Raw genomic sequence first — 19,963 nt, 5'->3', positions numbered from 1 at the left:
CAGGTCTGTGTCTCGGCAACGCGCGCCTTGAAGTCCTCCTCCGCGTTGTCCATCGTTGCCATCCTGGACTTGACCTTGTCCAGGCGAGAATGGTAGAGAACTTGGAGCTTCCGGAAATTGGCCCCCATGGCACGAAAAAACTGCTCTCCTGGAGAACCGTCGCCACCAACGTCCGGCTCATCAACCACCTCGAGCCCGATGGCGGCAAGCACCTCGCCGTCAAAAACATCCCCTTCGGCGGGCGCCCGGCTTGACGCCCCTGGGAGGTGGACGAAGATATCATCGCCCACCTTCAGATATCTGCTGGGGCCCGAGGTTGAGGAGGAGGGAGGCTGGTCATCCACCACCTCTTCCTCGGCGGAGGCCTTGCCGGCCTCACCGGCAGGTCCACCGCTGGCGCCCTCGGTAGAAGCCTCACCGGTCGCCTTGGCGGCCCCCGCAGCGGCGTCCCCGGCGGCACCCTTGGCGGCTTCGTCGGCGGCGGCCTCGTCAGCGTCTTTGGCGGCCTCCTCGGCGGCAATCATGCTGGCCTCTGCCGCGGCCTCCTCAGCAATATCCCCGACAACAGTGTCCACGTCCTCCATGTCTGTTGAAGGAGGGCCTGGGCAGCAATGGGAAGCAACCCCACGCATGCCGCCCATGTCACACACGCCTCCCCACGCCGCGCCACGCGCGGGAAGCATGGGAAGCGCAGCGCGCGAAGAGACTTACCGTGGTAAAAACCGCCCCGCCTGCCCGCGCACCATTTTTGGGCCTAGCCCAACGACGCGATTGCGCTTACGTGTGGCCCAGGCCCGGGGGTTCCTGTCGGTGTACAAAAAGAGGGGTACGCTTTTTGTACCCCTATAACTGTGCACGGGCAGTCTGAGCCACGGGCACCACCACACTGAGCAAGGCAAGGGAGGTGAGCCAAGGTAAGGCCGAAGCTCAGGAGAAGCAGAACGACGCCAAGACCAATACCACAAAGAGCAAAGGGGATGAAGCGGACCCCCCCCCCCCGGCAAGATCCTTGCCGGGAGGCGGTTTTAGCAAACCCGGCAAGACCCTTGCCGTGGCAGCTTGCCCCACACCTACGGAGTGAGTCACCCTTGAGTCCACTGCCCCCATGGGGCAAGGATTCGGGAGACATCCTCGTGGTGGCATGCAGATCTTTGTGAAGACATTCAAGATCAGATACACCCTTTAGAAGATGATGATCCTTGTCGGGATCCCAGCCAAGAAGGACCACAAGGCCCCCAGCAAGAGCCTTGCCGGGGATGACAGCAGGCGCCACGGCAAGACCCTTGCCGGGGCCCCGGCAAGGCCCTTGCCAAGAACACCCGTAGGGCCACCATCAGGCCCACGCCAGTCAAACCTCCACCGCCGTTCGCATGCAGCTGCCGACCCAACCAGCTGGGCAGGCACCTGCGTGGCGGCATGCGGATATTCGTGGAGACCCACCACTGCGCCACCTTAGCTGCCTGCCTGCCTACATGGCACCGCGGGCACCGCTGGCCAGGGCGCGTGTCGACACAAGAGGAAGCGGCGACGGACGAGACAGGGCTCTCCCCCGTCCCCGATAAAGCAAGGACACCCGGACAAGACGCATTAAATGCGCCTTATCATGTAATGCGAGGGATAACCTCACATCACTGTACCCTTTCCACCTCTTGTGTGCCACTGTGGCAACCCCTTTCCTATAAAAGGAGGCCCGAGGCGACCAGGAGGGGGATTCGGCTTTTTGGAGCTCCTCACGCCCCATAGCTAGCTCAAGAACACAGATATACAATCCACCAAAGCAGGAGTAGGGTTTTACGCATCCTCGCGGCCCGAACCTGGATAAATGAACCGTGTGCTATCTGTTTGATCCGCTCTTCTCACGACCCCGCGCCCCGCAACCGTAGTAGGGATTCTTGTGATCCCATAGGTGTCCTTCCCACCGACACGTGTTCTACTTCTCCTCGATGATGGTGGCGGACGCGGAGGCACCACCATCGACTCGTCGCTCTTCGCGCACCCGACTTCTGTCTCTGCCTGCATGGCGCGGTCGCAGGTGCGGGCGGGGCGGTATGCCGTGACGTTGTCGAAGGCAGCGATGACGCCTGCGCTGCCGTCCTCCCCGCCGTGTCAGCATGGAGCAATTCGCCACTACTCATCGTGTGGGTCTGGAGCGACGAGTTGCTGAACCACGCGTCGGCTTGGAGGGCCAACTTGCTCCGGCGGGTTAGGCGTGGGAGGTGGAGCAGCGAGCTGCCTCGGACATATCCGGCCGGCTCGGCGGGCCACCCAGCCGACTTGTATGCTGGAGAACTACTCTTCGGAATCCATTAGAAGAGTGGTGAAGGAGGAGATGGGGGGAGCGGCGAAGGGGTGTGGTTTTTGCCCGACGTCTGGCCTCGTTTAAATAGAGGGCGGGCGAGAGGAGCTCGGCCGATGTTGCGTTTAATGTCGGCCCGCTTATGAACGGACATGTGGACGGAGTAGGTTTCTCGGCTTCCACGCGGGGTTAATGGAGGTGTATGAATCCGGCGAGGAGGCCTGTTCAGCCAGACATGCAGCGGGCGGCGCCCTTGACCGGCGAGCCGCTTCGATGACGGAGGCAGTGAGACGTCGCGTCCGCCCTGAGCTGCCTTCAATGCGGAGCGGCGCGCTCTATAGCAGCATGAATGCGGGCAGCTGGCAGCCTGGCACTGGGCGGGATGCGCGCATGGGAGGTGGAGGTGTTTTTGGTGGGCTAGGACGGTCAGAAACGGGATTGGGATCGGTCCGGACTCCCGCAAATTTTCCCCACTTATGTCTCAGGTTTGCGAGAAAAATCACGTTCGGACCACTCCGCCGACCGATACAGGTCGGCGTTGGATGGCTTCCATGATACAGACAGCGCGGTCTAGAGGTTTACGGGTTGGCGTCGTAGATGCCCTTAGCTTGCATAGCAGTTAGCTATAAATATGCAATACTTGTTAATACATGACTCATGTTAGTATCTCGGGCGTAAATCACATACAAATTCATAAATTGAAGTATTGTTTAAAATAGACTTTTCGAATAAATTAAAGAGGTTCAACAATGTAGTACGTACGTACATGCTTGCATGCATGACACAGATATGGTACACATGGTACAAGCTAAACCACGCTTCCTCACTCGGTCACTCTAGCTTCCATTGACTCTCCTGCAGTTCCTCCGAACCTCCCCCTGCCCACCCGTGAGCGGCTTGATATTCCCCATGTTGATCATGGCCGCGGCAAAGCTCCTGAAGAAAGCCTTCTCGTCGCTCGCGAACTGGCCGACGATCGCCGCCGTTGTCGCGCCGGGCGCCGCGAGCAGCTCCTGGTCGGACTGGAGGAACCCGCGGTTGCCCTGGAGGTTGGTGAAGTAGTTCTTGTCGAAGGCGTCGGGCGTGGTCGGGTCGAGGTCGTTGAGCGCCGACCTGTTCCCGTGCCGCCGCGGGCAGCTCCCGGCGAGCAGCGCCCGGTAGCCACCGTCCAGCGTCGGGTCCGGCATGCCCGTCTTGCTGAAGTTGTAGAGCCGGTCCGTCACGAACTGGCAATGCGCGCGCCCGAACGTGTGCGCGCCTGCAATCCACGACCCAAGAAGATCGTCAGAATCAATCACGGCGCCATGGAGAGCAGATGATGAGTCTGGGTGTTTGACTACGTACCTGAGAGGGCGACGAGGTCGATGTCGCCGAGGCCGACGGCGGCGAACTTGCGCTGGAGCATGGTGAGGTTGTTGCGGGGGCTCGGGAGGAGGCTGTTGGCGGCGGTGAGGTTGGCCGTGGTGCCATCGCGCCGGCCGAGCGGGACGCGCCACCGGGGGCCTCCGGACTGCATGCATGCGCATGGGAACAAACGCTCGTGAGCAACGAGGGGAACGTTCGTCGTGCATGTGACCATGCTTGTTGGATTAAAGAGAGGCACGAAGTGAAGGGCTGGTGTGATCGATCGACAGCCGGTGCGACGTGGACTTTGCTGTATCCCCACCTCGTACTAGCTAGGCTCTGTCTTTTACGGGTTTTGATTGACATGGAACCACGTGCCAGCCCGCTTTACAACTAGCAGCATACTTCAGGCAATGATGCTGTCGATCTCTCCAGTCTACGTAACCCATCGTTTGCATGCAGCTCAATTATTTTGCACCGACGGTTTCTGAATTATTGCCACAGGCTCGGGCATATATGAGCTAGGCTACACCTGCTGCACCTTTTAGCCAGTACCTTCACATTGCCACATTGGCAGCTCCTGGCCCGTGAACCACGATGTTGCCTTTTTTCAATGATGAAGCTGATGAATGTGAGCAGTGAAAAGAACACATGCATGCACACGTACATCGCCGGCAGATTAGCACATGTATTCACGTACCAGTTCGACGGAGACCTCGGCGGCGATGGTGAGGATGTCGGCGCAGGAGACGACGCCGGGGCAGGCCTTCTCGAGCGCCGCCTTGACGTCGTCCACCACCGTGAACCCGCGCACCGAGTTGTTGTTCGGCTTGGCGTACTTCTCCGACACGATGCTCGTGCTGTTGTCCAGCAGAATCGACCCGTCGCACCCCTGAAAACACGCGCGCGCGGCAAGACGTACGTGTCAAAACTCAAAACCTTGGACGGGGCACGACCCAGACGAACGCCGAAAGGTTTGCATGGAGCATGCAGCTGGTGGCGTACCTGGACGAAGCAGTCGTGAAAGTGAAGGCGCGTGAGGCTGGCGTAGATGCGGACGTCGGCCTTGTGCGCCTCCCTCAGGACCCGCCGCACGATCTTGTGCACGCCGGGGCACGACCGGTCGTAGAACTTGTCGTCCAGCTGCGCCGCGCCGCCGCGGGCGCCGAGGCCGAGCGCGACGGCGGCGGCCAGGAGGACGGCGCACGCGCCGCCGTAATGGACGCCACGGACCATCTTTGCCTGCCTTGGTAGACTCTGTCTGCGAGCACGTCGTACGTGTTTGCTCTTTGCAGGTGCAGTGCAGGGGCTCACTTTGTGTGCAAGTGCCGACTAGGTGGTTCACGGCCGGTCTGAGGAGTCCCACGAGCTGAAGAGCACGGGCTTTATAGGCAGGCCTGGTGCTCGCGGACACGGAGAGGCCCTTTGCTTGGATCCGAAGGATGGCTCAACTCAATCATTTGCTGTTCGTGGGAGTCCGTCAGAGCGTCGTTTTCAGAGGCCAACAAAAGCACTTTGCATGCATGCATGCATGCAGCAAGCCCGGTTTACTATCGACGCGCCTGAATTTTAACCGGCCAATGATACGGTGCCAGCAAAGGGAATGGCTACTGAATTTGGTTTTTGGGTCAGTCAAATTGATCCCATCCGTTGGATGAAAAAGTGTAACGGTGAGATCTCCTTCTTCTACTTCCCTCCCGAAGAAAACTGTTCATCATCTTCCTCCCCACGATGTGAACATATTCCTCCTTTGGCCGCCCTCCACCCCAGGCCGAACCGCCTGCCTCCTCCGCCTGCGGCCGGCGGCGGTCCCGCGATCGTCTCGCCGCCCCGTCCTCCCCACGAGCTCCCTCAACCAGGCTTGCCGTCGCCCGGGGCCATCCCTCTAAAGCCGACAAACTACCCGATTTCTCCGGCGAACCTACACCCCATGCATCCTAAGATAGACCAACTTTGCTACAGCTACTGGCAGTTTTCACGGGAAGTTGTTACGGAGATGAGGTGGAGACTTAGGATTTACCACGATTTGGGTCCCACAGCTTAATTCACGGGTTGAGCATCAATGAGATTACGACACCCCATCCCGTAACTACCATCCGTAGGCTGGTTTCCGTAAGTCTAGCATTTTTGTAAGACAGACAAGGAGCCTTCTTGTTCCCTTGTGCCGTAAGATAGACCAGATCAATCCTGCTGCCAGCGTCCGGCTTTGGTGCTCTACAATTGCTGCTTCCTTTTCAACCGAATCGACTGATTCAAATTGTAAATTCAGGCGACTTACGTCCAGCAAAACTAGCCGACAAACTTGCCGGCCTTTGCACTTTTGAATAATACGGTGCCAACAAACCGGGCCCTAGTTTGTGGTAGGTGAATCTACAGTGCATGTGCGGACAAATAGGGAAAATCCTGGAGAAATGCTACACTTCACGGGTCGTCGCTAGCACAGCAAAGACAGTACGCAAACAAATAATTCAACGCCTACTCATCATCTCGTACGGCGTTCTTGTCAGTTACTCCTACAAGTTTAGTACTCCCTCCGTTCCATAATGTAGCGCATATAAATTTTCTACAAAGTCAAACTTTATAAACTTTGATCAAGTTTATAGAGAAAACTATTTATATCTACAATACCAAATGTATATAATATGAAAGTATGTGTTGTGATGTATCTAAGCACACGTATTTGGTATTCTAGATGTATATGATTTTCTCTACAAACTTGGTCAAAGTTTATAAAGTTTGACTTCTAGACAAATCTATATGCGCTACATTATGGAACGGAGGGAGTACTACTCTCTCCACCGGTCGGTAACCACCAAAGTGATGAAGATACCGCTTTTCAATAAACACATTAGCTAAATGCCAGTCGACTGACTTCGCTTTGGGTCCGTCGATTTTGAGAGTTCACCTGTGGGAGTCCGGAACGAACGAAGGAGAAAGAAGGAGCTCATCAGAGGGCTACCCTATTATCTATCTTAGGATGGGGGATGGGGGCAGAAGAACGGCGGTGGTGGGGGCAGTGGTGGCACGGTGGTGCAACTTCGCCACAGAAAATCTTGGCCGGCGCCGGGGCTAGAGGGATGGCCGGGGGCAGCGGCAAGACCGACGTTGGGGGGCGGTTCCAGAGAGGACGGAGCGGCGAGGCTGTGTGGGAGCACCAGCAGCCGTGGGTGGTGGTCGCAGGCAGTTAGGCCGGCGGCAGCGGGGTGGTTCAACGTGGAGAAGGGAGAAGGAAGCGGGAGGTCAAAGAAGAAAGCGGGGTCGTCGATTTCGCATCGTGCGGTTGAGAAAATCAACTAACCTCAATTTTTTTAGACGACTGGCATGTAGCCACGCCCTTGAATGAACACCGGACAACCTGAACTCTGAAGTACTCCACCTTGGCATCTGCCCGTCAAATTCAGCAGCAAGATGATAACCGCCGCACGTACGGTCTTTTGCTCCCCAATCAGAGCGCCAGATCGCGTTCGGCACAGTACGGCAACGCTAATTGCCGCATCATGAGCCACGCGTAACCGGAAAGTTCGTTACAGTTGACGCAAGACCTGAAAGTCCTTGAAACTTAAGGAGCCGTTGGGCATTTAACTGAACTTGCTTGCTCAAGACTTCAAGTGCACATCATTCAGGGAGGTAGGGCACGATGCAGACTTCGTGCGGCTAGCTACAGATTCCATTATTCATTTTGCGCGCTACTATCACGCAGCCCTGATAGGTACTACCACTCACCCGTCAACCGACACACTGGCTGTCCCACTGCGATGCAACTGCAGGGTTCAGAGGACGAGCCAGCTTATTACTCCTAGCTGGAGAATCCTAGCTAGCTTGAACCCGAAGAAAGAAACGGTAGACAAGACGAGAGGACAACTTTCACACGAACGCACACGTACACATCCTGACCATGGTACACGTGCAAAGCACGACATGACTCTTCACCGGCTAGCTGGATGCGGTGGTGCGTGCCGGCTCAGTTGACGGCGCTGCATTTCTTGCGGATCTGGCCGGCGGAGCCGGTGAGGGGGGCGATGTTGCCCATCCGGACCATGGCGTCGCTGAAGTCGCAGAGGAAGCGCTGGCTGTTGTAGCTGTAGGCCTGCACGAGGGCCCTGGTGGCGGCGGCGCCGTCGGGGCTGGAGACGAGGCCCTGGTCGGAGGAGAGGAGGCCCTTCTTGGCCAGCAGGTTCTTGAAGTAGTGGTTGTCGAAGGCGTCGGCGGAGCCGGCGTCCAGCGCGGCCGTCTGGTTGCCGTCGCCGCCCCGGCACAGCTGCTGCAGGCTGGACGCCAGCGCCGGGTCCATGGTCGGGTCCACCGAGTTGGCCGCCGAGAAGTTGGCCAGCCGGCCGCTGAAGAGCACGCACCGCGACCGCCCGATCGTGTGGGCTCCTGCATGCGGTTCATGCATGGTTGGATATGCTGGCTTTCGTTGCGTACAATACAACGTGTACTATAGACAGTAGTGCTCAGTCTAGTAGAGTACAGTACCTGATAAGATGACCACGTCTGTTGTGTTAAGGCCGACGTCCTTGAACCTCTGTATGATCACGGTGATGTTGTCGAACGGGCTTGGCAGGTTGTTGTTGGCCAAGGTCTGGTTCGCCACCAGCCCGTCCCTTCTTCCCAGAAGAACATCGTAGTCAGGCCCTCCGCTCTGAACATGCCAACAAAATCAGTACGCGTACTACACTCGGTAAAGCAGTACTGGTAGTACGGTTCTCAAACAGTTCTTTCGGGTGCACGTTCAACTGAATTATTTGGTAGGTACTGTAGTTGGTTAGCTATGTTGGAGCGGTTGTGAATTCGATCGAGGGAAGGAAGGAAGGAACGTACGAGGAGTACGCCGTATTTGGCGGCGAGCGCGACGACGTCGGCGCAGGAGACGAGCCCCGGGCAGGCCTTCTCGAGGTCGGCCTTGATGGCGTCGATGACCTCGTATCCCCTCACCGAGTTGAGGTTCGGCGCCGCCAGCTTCTCGCTCTCCGCCCCGTCCAGCAGGATCGACCCGTCACACCCCTGCATGCATGCATGCCACAAGTACGTCCACGACGATGTTCACTTCAGAGCCTAAGAAAGCATGCGGTAATAACGATGCGTGTTACGGAGACGGACGTACGTTGACGAAGCAGTCGTGGAAGTGGAGCCGGAGCAGGGAGGCGCCCATCCGTAGCTCGGCCTTCATCGCGGCGGCCACGCGCGCCTGGACGATGCTCTCCAGCTTCGGGCAGCTGTCGTCGTAGAAGTCGTCGCTCAGCTGGCCACAAGCCGCGCCGCCCAGGCACAGCAGCACCATGATCATCATCGGCAAGCAGCTCGCGCCATGATCTCTGAGAGGCTCCATTTCTGATACGTTGATGCTACAAAATATCCCAGCACTGCCGCCGGATCAATGTCCGCACTCTGTACTACGTACGTGCCCGTTTGATCGATCTCTCCGTGCTTACCGCAAGGTTATATAGACAGCTTAAAGTGGTGAGTGATACTAGCTAGCAACAAGTTGGACTCGTATAAATATTCATATCGTTTGACTGTTCGTCGAGCAAATGGCAACGTGCCAATGTGTCGTCAGCATGCATAGTGCGTCGCCCATACAGTGGGAGTATTAGTTTACCGATGGATTACTGCGATTGTGCGTTTTTTACTGCACGCATGGCTCAACTGGCTGACTAAACGTGCACTGGCCGCACTTGCCGCTGCTAATTTTCTGTTCTGAAACCCAAGTGGTGCGTGCATAATGGAGCACCAACCAAATTAATTAGGCGCGGCCGCTGTATACGTTGCACGTTTCGGCGATGCAAGTCTACGATTAACGTGCGGTGCATGCATCTTGCTAGCTAGGTCAGGCAGCCGTACGGTGGAGCGTGACAGAGATGCGGCGTGCACGCGAGCACTGGTGTTGGTGTGTTAGGCAGAGAGGTGCACTAGTAAGTGAGTCAATTATGGGGCCTCAGCAAGATTGACATGAATGGGATCGGATTACGTTTGAGATGAGAGTTGGGGCCTGACCATCCTATTGTTAGAGTCTGAAGCAACATGAAGCCTTCTCAGGGCGTCACGATTTTGGGTCGTTGGATTGGCTGTCCAGACGTATCCTGGTCGTCAGATCTTAAGATGGAATGATCCTAGCCGTCGGATCTTCAGTGATGTGAAAACCAACGAATAGTGTCTGCCACCCCCCCCCCCCGGTCCACCACCCTCATACACATTGATAGGCAGGGCCCAGGCGAGGTGGGGCGAGGTCGTCAGCGACCGCGGGGGTAAGCTGCGCACAGTGCTGGTTCTTGTGTGCACGATGGGCGTGCCACCGCCTGTGATTTTCGGTGGCCGGCGAGGGCACTTTGGTATTTCACGTGCTTGCCCTTGCAAGGCGCTCACCTATGGCTGGCTTTTGGGGGTAAAAGCGAGGAGCCCGGTTGACTGAGCAAGAACCCTAGCCTTCCTCTTCGTTTCGCAATTATCCCCTTCCTCTCTTGCATTCGGGCGCCGTCATCTCGATGCCTCTCCCGCCGTCGATCCTCAGGTCTGGTCCACGTCTCCGCCTGTCATCTCTTGGTTAAGACGTGCGTGCCTGTCTTCTGATGCAGTGGTGTTGTTTGCAGCTTCAACTAACAGCTAGGGTTGGATTTCTGTTGTGGACGATGCCTCTCGGTTCCTCACCCGGTTGATTGTCATGGATGAGGTAATTTGTCACTTTGTGCTCTGATTTACGCTCGATCCATAATATCATGTTGATTGCTTGAATTTGATTCCGACCGATGCGCATGATTGGGGTTAGGTTTTGCTGAAATTTGACCCTTGGTCTTGGGTTGTCGTGTCGTCCTCGTGTTTGGCTTCCAAGGGATTGGATCTGGTGTGGGTGTTTGATACGTCTCCAACGTATCTATAATCTTTGATTGCTCCATGTTATATTATCTACTGTTTTGGACATTATTGAGCTTTATTATCCACTTTTATATTATTTTTGGGACTAACCTATTAACCGGAGGCCCAGCTCAGAATTGTTGTTTTTTTTGCTTGTTTTAGGGTTTCGAAGAAAAGGAATATCAAACGGAGTCCAAACGGAATGAAACCTTCGGGAACATGATTTTCTCAACGAACAAGACCCAGGAGACTTGGACCCTACGTCAAGACACAAAAGAGGAGGCCACGAGGTAGGGGGCGCGCCTACCCCCCCCCCCCCCAGGCGCGCCCTCCACCCTCGTGGGGCCCCTGTTGCTCCATCGACGTACTCCTTCCTCCTATATATACCTACGTACCCCCAAACGATCAGATACGGAGCCAAAAACCTAATTCCACCGCCGCAACTTTTTGTATCCACGAGATCCCATCTTGGGGCCTGTTCCGGAGCTCCGACGGAGGGGGCATCGATCACGGAGGGCTTCTACATCAACACCATAGCCCCTCCGATAAAGTGTGAGTAGTTTACCTCAGACCTACGGGTCCATAATTATTAGCTAGATGGCTTTTTGGATCTCAATACAATGTTCTCCCCCTATTTTGTGGAGAACTATTCGATGTAATCTTCTTTTTGCGGTGTGTTTGTTGAGACCGATGAATTGTGGGTTTATGATCAAGTCTATCTATGAACAATATTTGAATCTTCTCTGAATTCTTTTATGTATGATTGGTTATCTTTGCAAGTCTCTTCGAAATATCAGTTTGGTTTGGCCTACTAGATTGATCTTTCTTGCAATGGGAGAAGTGCTTAGCTTTGGGTTCAATCTTGCGGTGTCCTTTCTCAATGACAGTAGGGGCAGCAAGGCACGTATTGTATTGTTGCCATCGAGGATAACAAGATGGGGTTTTCATCATATTGCATGAGTCTATCCCTCTACATCATGTCATCTTGCTTAAGGCGTTACTCTGTTTTTAACTTAATACTCTAGATACATGCTGGATAGCGGTCGATGAGTGGAGTAATAGTAGTAGATGCAGGCATGAGTCGGTCTACTTGTCTCGGACGTGATGCCTATATACATGATCATACCTAGATATTCTCATAGCTATGCTCAATTCTGTCAATTGCTCAACAGTAATTTGTTCACCCACCGTAGAATACGTATGCTCTCGAGAGAAGCCACTAGTGAAACCTATGGCCCCGGGTCTACCTTTATCATATTAATCTCCTACTACTTAGTTATTTCCTTTGCTTTTTTACTTTGCCTTTATTTTTACTTTGCATCTTTATCACAAAAATACCAAAAATATTATCTTATCATATCTATCAGATCTCACTCTCGCAAGTGGCCGTGTAGGGATTGACACCCCCTATTCGCGTTGGTTAAGAGGATTTATTTGTTTTGTGCATATACGAGGGACTCGCGCGTAGCCTCCTACTGGATTGATACCTTGGTTCTCAAAAACTGAGGGAAATACTTATGCTACTTTGCTGCATCATCCCTTCCTCTTTGGGGAAAACCAACACAGTGCTCAAGAGGTAGCAAGAAGGATTTGTGGCGCCGTTGCCGGGGGGGCCTACGCAAAAGTCAACATACCAAGTACCCATCACATACCCTTATCTCCTGCATTACATTATTTGCCATTTGCCTCTCGTTTTCCTCTCCCCCACTTCACCCTTGCCATTTTATTCGCCCTCTGTCTCTCTCTATCCTCCCTCTCTTTCTCTATTTGCCTCTTTTTGCCCGCTTGCTTTTTGTTTGCTTGTGTGTTAGTTTGTTTGCTTGTCGTTATGGCTAGTCCCTTATAGGTTCTCCGTTATCTCCCGAGAGTGAAATTCTAAATTTTAAGCAAAGGGAGGGAGAAAATCTAAAAGATGCTTGGTATAGAATTTGCAATGCTCAAAATAGATCTACCAGGAAGCAATCTACTTCTGTTCTTCTTCGTAATTTTTATGTAGGCATAACTCCCTGGCACAGATATATCCTTGATACTATTACCGGAGGGAACTTCTTGGGTAGCCATACTTTTGATTCTTATAATGCTATGATAGATTTGTTTGGCTCACCCCCTCTTTTGGTTAATGAAACCGTATTAACTTTGGAGCATGTAATGCAAAGGCTTGAAATTATTGAAAATAAGGTTGCCACCGTAGAGTTAATTGAAAATTTGGATAAAAAGATTCACAGCCGAATCTCTCAATATGGATCTAAAGTAGGAGTCACTTTGAAAAATATTAAAGAGAAGGAACCCATAGTTAATGAGAAAATAAATCAAGATTCCACTAGAATTGATAAACTTGAGGACATTATTACCAACTTGGGAACCGCTTTTTCTTCCGTAAAGAACACTCCAAGTCCTCCCACTAAAATTGCCAAGCTTATGTATGTTCCTAAGAATAAGGGTGAATCCTCTAGTAAGGAAACTGTGGATCTCAAATCTATAAGTGTTCATCCCAATCTTTTTGCTATCATTAAGGAACCATTTATTACAAATGATTTTTTTGATCTTGTGCCTAAAAATTTGATAATCAATAAAAAGGAAGAAATTCCTAAAGATGGTAGATGCCTCATTGAAGGATTGCCTACCAAAGATGGCAATACCTAGATCTATCCTTGCTTGTTATGCCTAGCTAGGGGCGTTAAACGATAGCGTTTGTTGGGAGGCAACCCAATTTTATTTGTATTCCTTGCTTTTTGCTCCTGTTTAGTAATAAATAATTTATCTATCCTATGTTTTGGTTGTGTTTTTTGTGTTTAATTAGTGTTTGTGCCAAGTAGAACCGTTGGGAAGACTTGGGGAAAGTCTTGTTACACTTGCTGTAAAAACAGAAACTTTAGAGCTCACGAGAACTGCTGTCATTTTTATTTGGAAAGTGCTATTTAGTTATTTCTTTTTGCAGATGACTAATAGATAAATTACTCACGTTCAGTAATTTATTTTAGAATTTTTGGGGTTCCAGATCTTGCGCTAGCTACAGATTACTACAGACTGTTCTGTTTTTGACAGTTTTTGTTTTTCGTGTGTTGTTTGCTTATTTTGATGAATCTATGGCTAGTAAAATAGTTTATAAACTATAGAGAAGTTGGAATACAGTAGGTATAACACCAATATAAATAAAGAATGAGTTCATTACAGTACCTTGAAGTGGTCTTTTATTTTCTTTCGCTAACGGAGCTCACGAGATTTTCTACTTTAAGTTTTGTGTTGTGAAGTTTTCAAGTTTGGGGTAAAGATTTGATGGATTATGGAACAAGGAGTGGCAAGAGCCTAAGATTGGGGATGCCCATGGCACCCCCAAGATAATCTAAGGACACCTAAAAGCCAAAGCTTGAGGATGCACCGGAAGGCATCCCCTCTTTCGTCTACTTCTATCGGTAACTTTACTTGGAGCTATTTTTTTATTCGCCACATGATATGTGTTTTGCTTGGAGTGTCTTGTTGAAGGAAATATGCCCTAGAGGCAATAATAAAGTTATTATTTTTTTCCTTATATCATGATAAATGTTTATTATTCATGCTAGAATTGTATTAACCGGAAACATAATACATGTGTGAATACATAGACAAACAGAGTGTCACTAGTATGCCTCTACTTGACTAGCTCATTAATCAAAGATGGTTATGTTTCCTAACCATGGACAAAGAGTTGTCATTTGATTAACGGGATCACATCGTTAGTTGAATGATCTGATTGACATGACCCATTCCATTAGCTTAGCACCCGATCGTTTAGTATGTTGCTATTGCTTTCTTCATGACTTATACATGTTCCTATGACTATGAGATTATGCAACTCCCGTTTGCCGGAGGAACACTTTGTGTGCTACCAAACGTCACAACGTAAATGGGTGATTATAAAGGTACTCTACAGGTGTCTCCAAAGGTACATGTTGGGTTGGCGTATTTCGAGATTAGGATTTGTCACTCCGATTGTCGGAGAGGTATCTCTGGGCCCTCTCGGTAATGCACATCACATAAGCCTTGCAAGCATTGCAACTAATGAGTTAGTTGCGAGATGATGTATTACGGAACGAGTAAAGAGACTTGCCGGTAACGAGATTGAACTAGGTATTGAGATACCGACGATCGAATCTCGGGCAAGTAAACATACCGATGACAAAGGGAACAACGTATGTTGTTATGCGGTCTGGCCGATAAAGATCTTCGTAGAATATGTAGGAGCCAATATGAGCATCCAGGTTCCGCTATTGGTTATTGACCGGAGACGTGTCTCGGTCATGTCTACATTGTTCTCGAACCCGTAGGGTCCGCACGCTTAAGGTTTCGATGACAGTTATATTATGAGTTTATGAGTTTTGATGTACCGAAGTTAGTTCGGAGTCCCGGATGTGATCACGGACATGACAAGGAGTCTCGAAATGGTCGAGACATAAAGATTGATATATTGGATGGCTATATTCGGACACCGAGAGTGTTCCAGGGAAGTTTCGGATAAAACTGGAGCACCGGGGGGGTTACCGGAACCCCCCGGGGGGTTAATGGGCCTCATGGGCCTAAAGTGGAGAAGAGGAGGGGCTGCCAGGGCAGGCCGCGCGCCCCCTCTCCCCCTAGTCCGAATTGGACAAGGAGGGAGGGGCGGCGCCCCCCTCTCCTCTCTCCCTTCCTTCCCCTCTCCTAATTGGACAAGGAAAGGGAGGGGAGTCCTACTCCTGGTAGGAGTAGGACTCCTCCTGCGCGCCTCCTACTAGGGCCGGCCGCACCCCCCCTTGGATCCTTTATATACGGAGGCAAGAGGCACCCCATAGACACAAGTTGATCCACGTGATCATATTCTTAGCCATGTTCGGTGCCCCCTTCCACCATAGTCCTCGATAATATTGTAGCGGTGCTTAGGCGAAGCCCTGCGACGGTAGTACATCAAGATCGTCACCACGCCATCGTGCTGACGGAACTCTTCCCTGACACTTTGCTGGATCGGAGTCCGGGGATCGTCATCGAGTTGAACGTGTGCTAGAACTCGGAGGTGCCGTAGTTTCGGTGCTTGATCGGTCGGGCCGTGGAGACGTACGACTACATCAACCAAACGCTTCCGTTGTCGATCTACAAGGGTACGTAGATCACACTCTCCCCCTCTCGTTGCTATGCATCACCATGGTCTTGCGTGTGCGTAGGAATTTTTTTGAAATTACTACGTTCCCCAACAGTGGCATCTGCGGCTAGGTTTTATATGTTGATGTTATATGCACGAGTAGAACACAAGTGAGTTGTGGGCGATATAAGTCATACTGCTTACCAGCATGTCATACTTTGGTTCGGCGGTATTGTTGGACGAAGCGGCTCGGACCGACATTACGCGTACGCTTACGCGAGACCGGTTCTCCCGACGTGCTTTGCACATAGGTGGCTTGCGGGTGACAGTTTCTCACACTTTAGTTGAACCGAGTGTGGCTACGTCCGGTCCTTGTGAAGGTTAAAACAGCACCAACTTGACAAACTATCGTTGTGGTTTTGATGCGTAGGTAAGATTGGTTCTTGCTTAAGCCCGTAGCAGCCACGTAAAACTTGCAACAACAAAGTAGAGGACGTCTAACTTGTTTTTGCAGGGCATGTTGTGATGTGATATGGTCAAGACATGATGCTAAATTTTATTGTATGAGATGATCATGTTTTGTAACCGAGTTATTGGCAACTGGCAGGAGCCATATGGTTGTCGCTTTATTGTATGCAATGCAATCGCGTTGTAATGCTTTACTTTATCACTAAGCGGTAGCGATAGTCGTGGAAGCATAAGATTGGCGAGACGACAACGATGCTACGATGGAGATCAAGGTGTCGCGCCGGTGACGATGGTGATCACGACGGTGCTTCGAAGATGGAGATCACAAGCACAAGATGATGATGGCCATATCATATCACTTATATTGATTGCATGTGATGTTTATCTTTTATGCATCTTATCTTGCTTTGTTTGACGGTAGCATTATAAGATGATCTCTCACTAATTATCAAGAAGTGTTCTCCCTGAGTATGCACCGTTGCGAAAGTTCTTCATGCTGAGACACCACGTGATGATCGGGTGTGATAGGCTCTACGTTCAAATACAACGGGTGCAAAACAGTTGCACACGCGGAATACTCAGGTTATACTTGACGAGCCAAGCATATACAGATATGGCCTCGGAACACGGAGACCGAAAGGTCGAGCATGAATCATATAGTAGATATGATCAACATAGTGATGTTCACCAATGAAACTACTCCATCTCACGTGATGATCGGACATGGTTTAGTTGATTTGGATCACGTAATCACTTAGAGGATTAGAGGATGTCTATCTAAGTGGGAGTTCTTTAAGTAAATTAATTGAACCTAAATTTATCATGAAACTTAGTACCTAATAGTATCTTGCTTGTTTATGCTTGATTGTAGATAGATGGCTCGTGCTGTTGTTCCGTTGAATTTTAATGCGTTCCTTGAGAAAGCAAAGTTGAAAGATGATGGTAGAAATTACACGGACTGGGTCCGTAACTTGAGGATTATCCTCATTGCTGCACAGAAGAATTACATCCTGGAAGCACCGCTGGGTGCCAGGCCTGCTGCTGGAGCAACACCAAATGTTATGAACGTCTGGCAGAGCAAAGATGATGACTACTCGATAGTTCAGTGTGCCATGCTTTACGGCTTAGAATCGGGACTTCGACGACGTTTTGAATGTCATGGAGCATATGAGATGTTCCAGGAGTTGAAGTTAATATTTCAAGCAAATGCCCGGATTGAGAGATATGAAGTCTCCAATAAGTTCTATAGCTGCAAGATGGAAGAGAACAGTTCTGTCAGTGAACATATACTCAAAATGTCTGGGTATAATAATCACTTGATTCAATTGGGAGTTAATCTTCCAGATGATTGCATCATTGACAGAATTCTCCAATCACTGCCACCAAGCTACAAGAGCTTCGTGATGAACTATAATATGCAAGGGATGAATAAGACTATTCCCGAGCTCTTCGCAATGCTGAAAGCTGCGGAGGTAGAAATCAAGAAGGAGCATCAAGTGTTGATGGTCAACAAGACCACTAGTTTCAAGAAAAAGGGCAAAGGGAAGAAGAAGGGGAACTTCAAAAAGAACAGCAAGCAAGTTGCTACTCAAGATAAGAAACCCAAACCTGGACCTAAGCCTGAAACTGAGTGCTTCTACTGCAAGCAGACTGGTCACTGGAAGCGGAACTGCCCCAAGTATTTGGCGGATAAGAAGGATGGCAAGGTGAACAAAGGTATATGTGATATACATGTTATTGATGTGTACCTTACTAATGCTCGCAGTAGCACCTGGGTATTTGATACTGGTTCTGTTGCTAATATTTGCAACTCGAAACAGGGACTACGGATTAAGCGAAGATTGGCTAAGGACGAGGTGACGATGCGCGTGGGAAACGGTTCCAAAGTCGATGTGATCGCAGTCGGCACGCTACCTCTACATCTACCTTCGGGATTAATATTAGACCTAAATAATTGTTATTTGGTGCCAGCGTTAAGCATGAACATTATATCTGGATCTTGTTTGATGCGAGACGGTTATTCATTTAAATCTGAGAATAATGGTTGTTCTATTTATATGAGTAATATCTTTTATGGTCATGCACCCTTAAAGAGTGGTCTATTTTTATTGAATCTCGATAGTAGTGACACACATATTCATAGTGTTGAAGCCAAAAGATGCAGAGTTGATAATGATAGTGCAACTTATTTGTGGCACTGCCGTTTAGGTCATATCGGTGTAAAGCGCATGAAGAAACTCCATACTGATGGACTTTTGGAACCACTTGATTATGAATCACTTGGTACTTGCGAACCGTGCCTCATGGGCAAGATGACTAAAACACCGTTCTCCGGTACTATGGAGAGAGCAACAGATTTGTTGGAAATCATACATACAGATGTATGTGGTCCGATGAATATTGAGGCTCGTGGCGGATATCGTTATTTTCTCACCTTCACAGATGACTTAAGCAGATATGGGTATATCTACTTAATGAAACATAAGTCTGAAACGTTTGAAAAGTTCAAAGAATTTCAGAGTGAAGTTGAAAATCATCGTAACAAGAAAATAAAGTTTCTACGATCTGATCGTGGAGGAGAATATTTGAGTTACGAGTTTGGTGTACATTTGAAACAATGCGGAATAGTTTCGCAACTCACGCCACCCAGAACACCACAGCGTAATGGTGTGTCCGAACGTCGTAATCGTACTTTACTAGATATGGTACGATCTATGATGTCTCTTACTGATTTACCGCTATCATTTTGGGGTTATGCTTTGGAGACGGCCGCATTCACGTTAAATAGGGCACCATCAAAATCCGTTGAGACGACACCTTATGAACTATGGTTTGGCAAGAAACCAAAGTTGTCGTTTCTGAAAGTTTGGGGCTGCGATGCTTATGTGAAAAAGCTTCAACCTGATAAGCTCGAACCCAAATCGGAGAAATGTGTCTTCATAGGATATCCAAAGGAGACTATTGGATACACCTTCTATCACAGATCCGAAGGCAAGACTTTTGTTGCTAAATTCGGAAACTTTCTGGAGAAGGAGTTTCTCTCGAAAGAAGTGAGTGGGAGGAAAGTAGAACTTGACGAGGTAACTGTACCTACTCCCTTATTGGAAAGTAGTGCATCACAGAAAACTGTTTCTGTGACACCTACACCAGTTAGTGAGGAAGCTAATGATGATGATCATGAAACTTCAGAACAAGATACTACTGAACCTCGTAGATCAACCAGAGTGAGATCCGCGCCAGAGTGGTACGGTAATCCTGTTCTGGAAGTCATGCTACTAGATCATGATGAACCTACGAACTATGAAGAAGCGATGGTGAGCCCAGATTCCGCAAAATGGCTTGAAGCCATGAAATCTGAGATGGGATCCATGTATGAGAACAAAGTATGGACTTTGGTTGACTTGCCCGATGATCGGCAAGCAATTGAGAATAAATGGATCTTCAAGAAGAAGACTGACGCTGACGGTAATATTACTGTCTACAAAGCTCGACTTGTCGCAAAAGGTTTTCGGCAAGTTCAAGGGATTGACTACGATGAGACCTTCTCACCCGTAGCGATGCTTAAGTCTGTCCGAATCATGTTAGCAATTGCCGCATTTTATGATTATGAAATTTGGCAGATGGATGTCAAAACTGCATTCCTGAATGGATTTCTGGAAGAAGAGTTGTATATGATGCAACCAGAAGGTTTTGTCGATCCAAAGGGAGCTAACAAAGTGTGCAAGCTCCAGCGATCCATTTATGGACTGGTGCAAGCCTCTCGGAGTTGGAATAAACGCTTTGATAGTGTGATCAAAGCATTTGGTTTTATACAGACTTTTGGAGAAGCCTGTATTTACAAGAAAGTGAGTGGGAGCTCTGTAGCATTTCTGATATTATATGTGGATGACATATTACTAATTGGAAATGATATAGAA

The 19,963-nt window shown here is 50.1% G+C and overlaps 2 protein-coding genes across 2 annotated transcripts; both read right to left on the bottom strand.

The window, feature by feature from the left end:
* Positions 1 to 2,960: 2,960 nt before the first annotated feature.
* LOC123085237 (peroxidase A2) lies at positions 2,961 to 5,010 on the bottom strand. Its single transcript, XM_044506863.1, has 4 exons — positions 4,646 to 5,010; positions 4,341 to 4,532; positions 3,641 to 3,806; positions 2,961 to 3,554 (listed from the first exon to the last, which is right to left on the bottom strand). The coding sequence occupies exons 1-4, from the start codon at positions 4,874 to 4,876 to the stop codon at positions 3,133 to 3,135; spliced, it is 1,011 nt and encodes a 336-aa protein (XP_044362798.1). The 5' UTR covers positions 4,877 to 5,010; the 3' UTR covers positions 2,961 to 3,132.
* Positions 5,011 to 7,183: 2,173 nt separating this feature from the next.
* On the bottom strand, positions 7,184 to 9,063 carry LOC123081783 (peroxidase N). The gene is made up of 4 exons (XM_044504312.1): positions 8,745 to 9,063; positions 8,462 to 8,644; positions 8,117 to 8,282; positions 7,184 to 8,017 (listed from the first exon to the last, which is right to left on the bottom strand). The coding sequence occupies exons 1-4, from the start codon at positions 8,967 to 8,969 to the stop codon at positions 7,602 to 7,604; spliced, it is 990 nt and encodes a 329-aa protein (XP_044360247.1). The 5' UTR covers positions 8,970 to 9,063; the 3' UTR covers positions 7,184 to 7,601.
* Positions 9,064 to 19,963: the final 10,900 nt, after the last annotated feature.

This window comes from Triticum aestivum, chromosome 4A (assembly GCF_018294505.1).
Source record: "Triticum aestivum cultivar Chinese Spring chromosome 4A, IWGSC CS RefSeq v2.1, whole genome shotgun sequence".
In the NCBI taxonomy this organism is placed as follows: Eukaryota; Viridiplantae; Streptophyta; class Magnoliopsida; order Poales; family Poaceae; genus Triticum; species Triticum aestivum.
This window is presented reverse-complemented; position numbering and strand designations above follow the sequence as displayed.

Bases quoted from the DNA above. Each gene is read 5' to 3' on its own strand.
- LOC123085237 (XM_044506863.1), bottom strand. From the start codon at position 4,876: ATGGTCCGTGGCGTCCATTACGGCGGCGCGTGCGCCGTCCTCCTGGCC. The intron at 4,533-4,645 runs GTACGCCACCAG...GCGTGTTTTCAG, and splicing joins TTCACGACTGCTTCGTCCAG to GGGTGCGACGGGTCGATTCT. The intron at 3,807-4,340 runs GTACGTGAATAC...GCATGCATGCAG, and splicing joins CCGAGGTCTCCGTCGAACTG to TCCGGAGGCCCCCGGTGGCG.
- LOC123081783 (XM_044504312.1), bottom strand. From the start codon at position 8,969: ATGGAGCCTCTCAGAGATCATGGCGCGAGCTGCTTGCCGATGATGATC. The intron at 8,645-8,744 runs GTACGTCCGTCT...GCATGCATGCAG, and splicing joins TCCACGACTGCTTCGTCAAC to GGGTGTGACGGGTCGATCCT. The intron at 8,283-8,461 runs GTACGTTCCTTC...TGGCATGTTCAG, and splicing joins CCAAATACGGCGTACTCCTC to AGCGGAGGGCCTGACTACGA.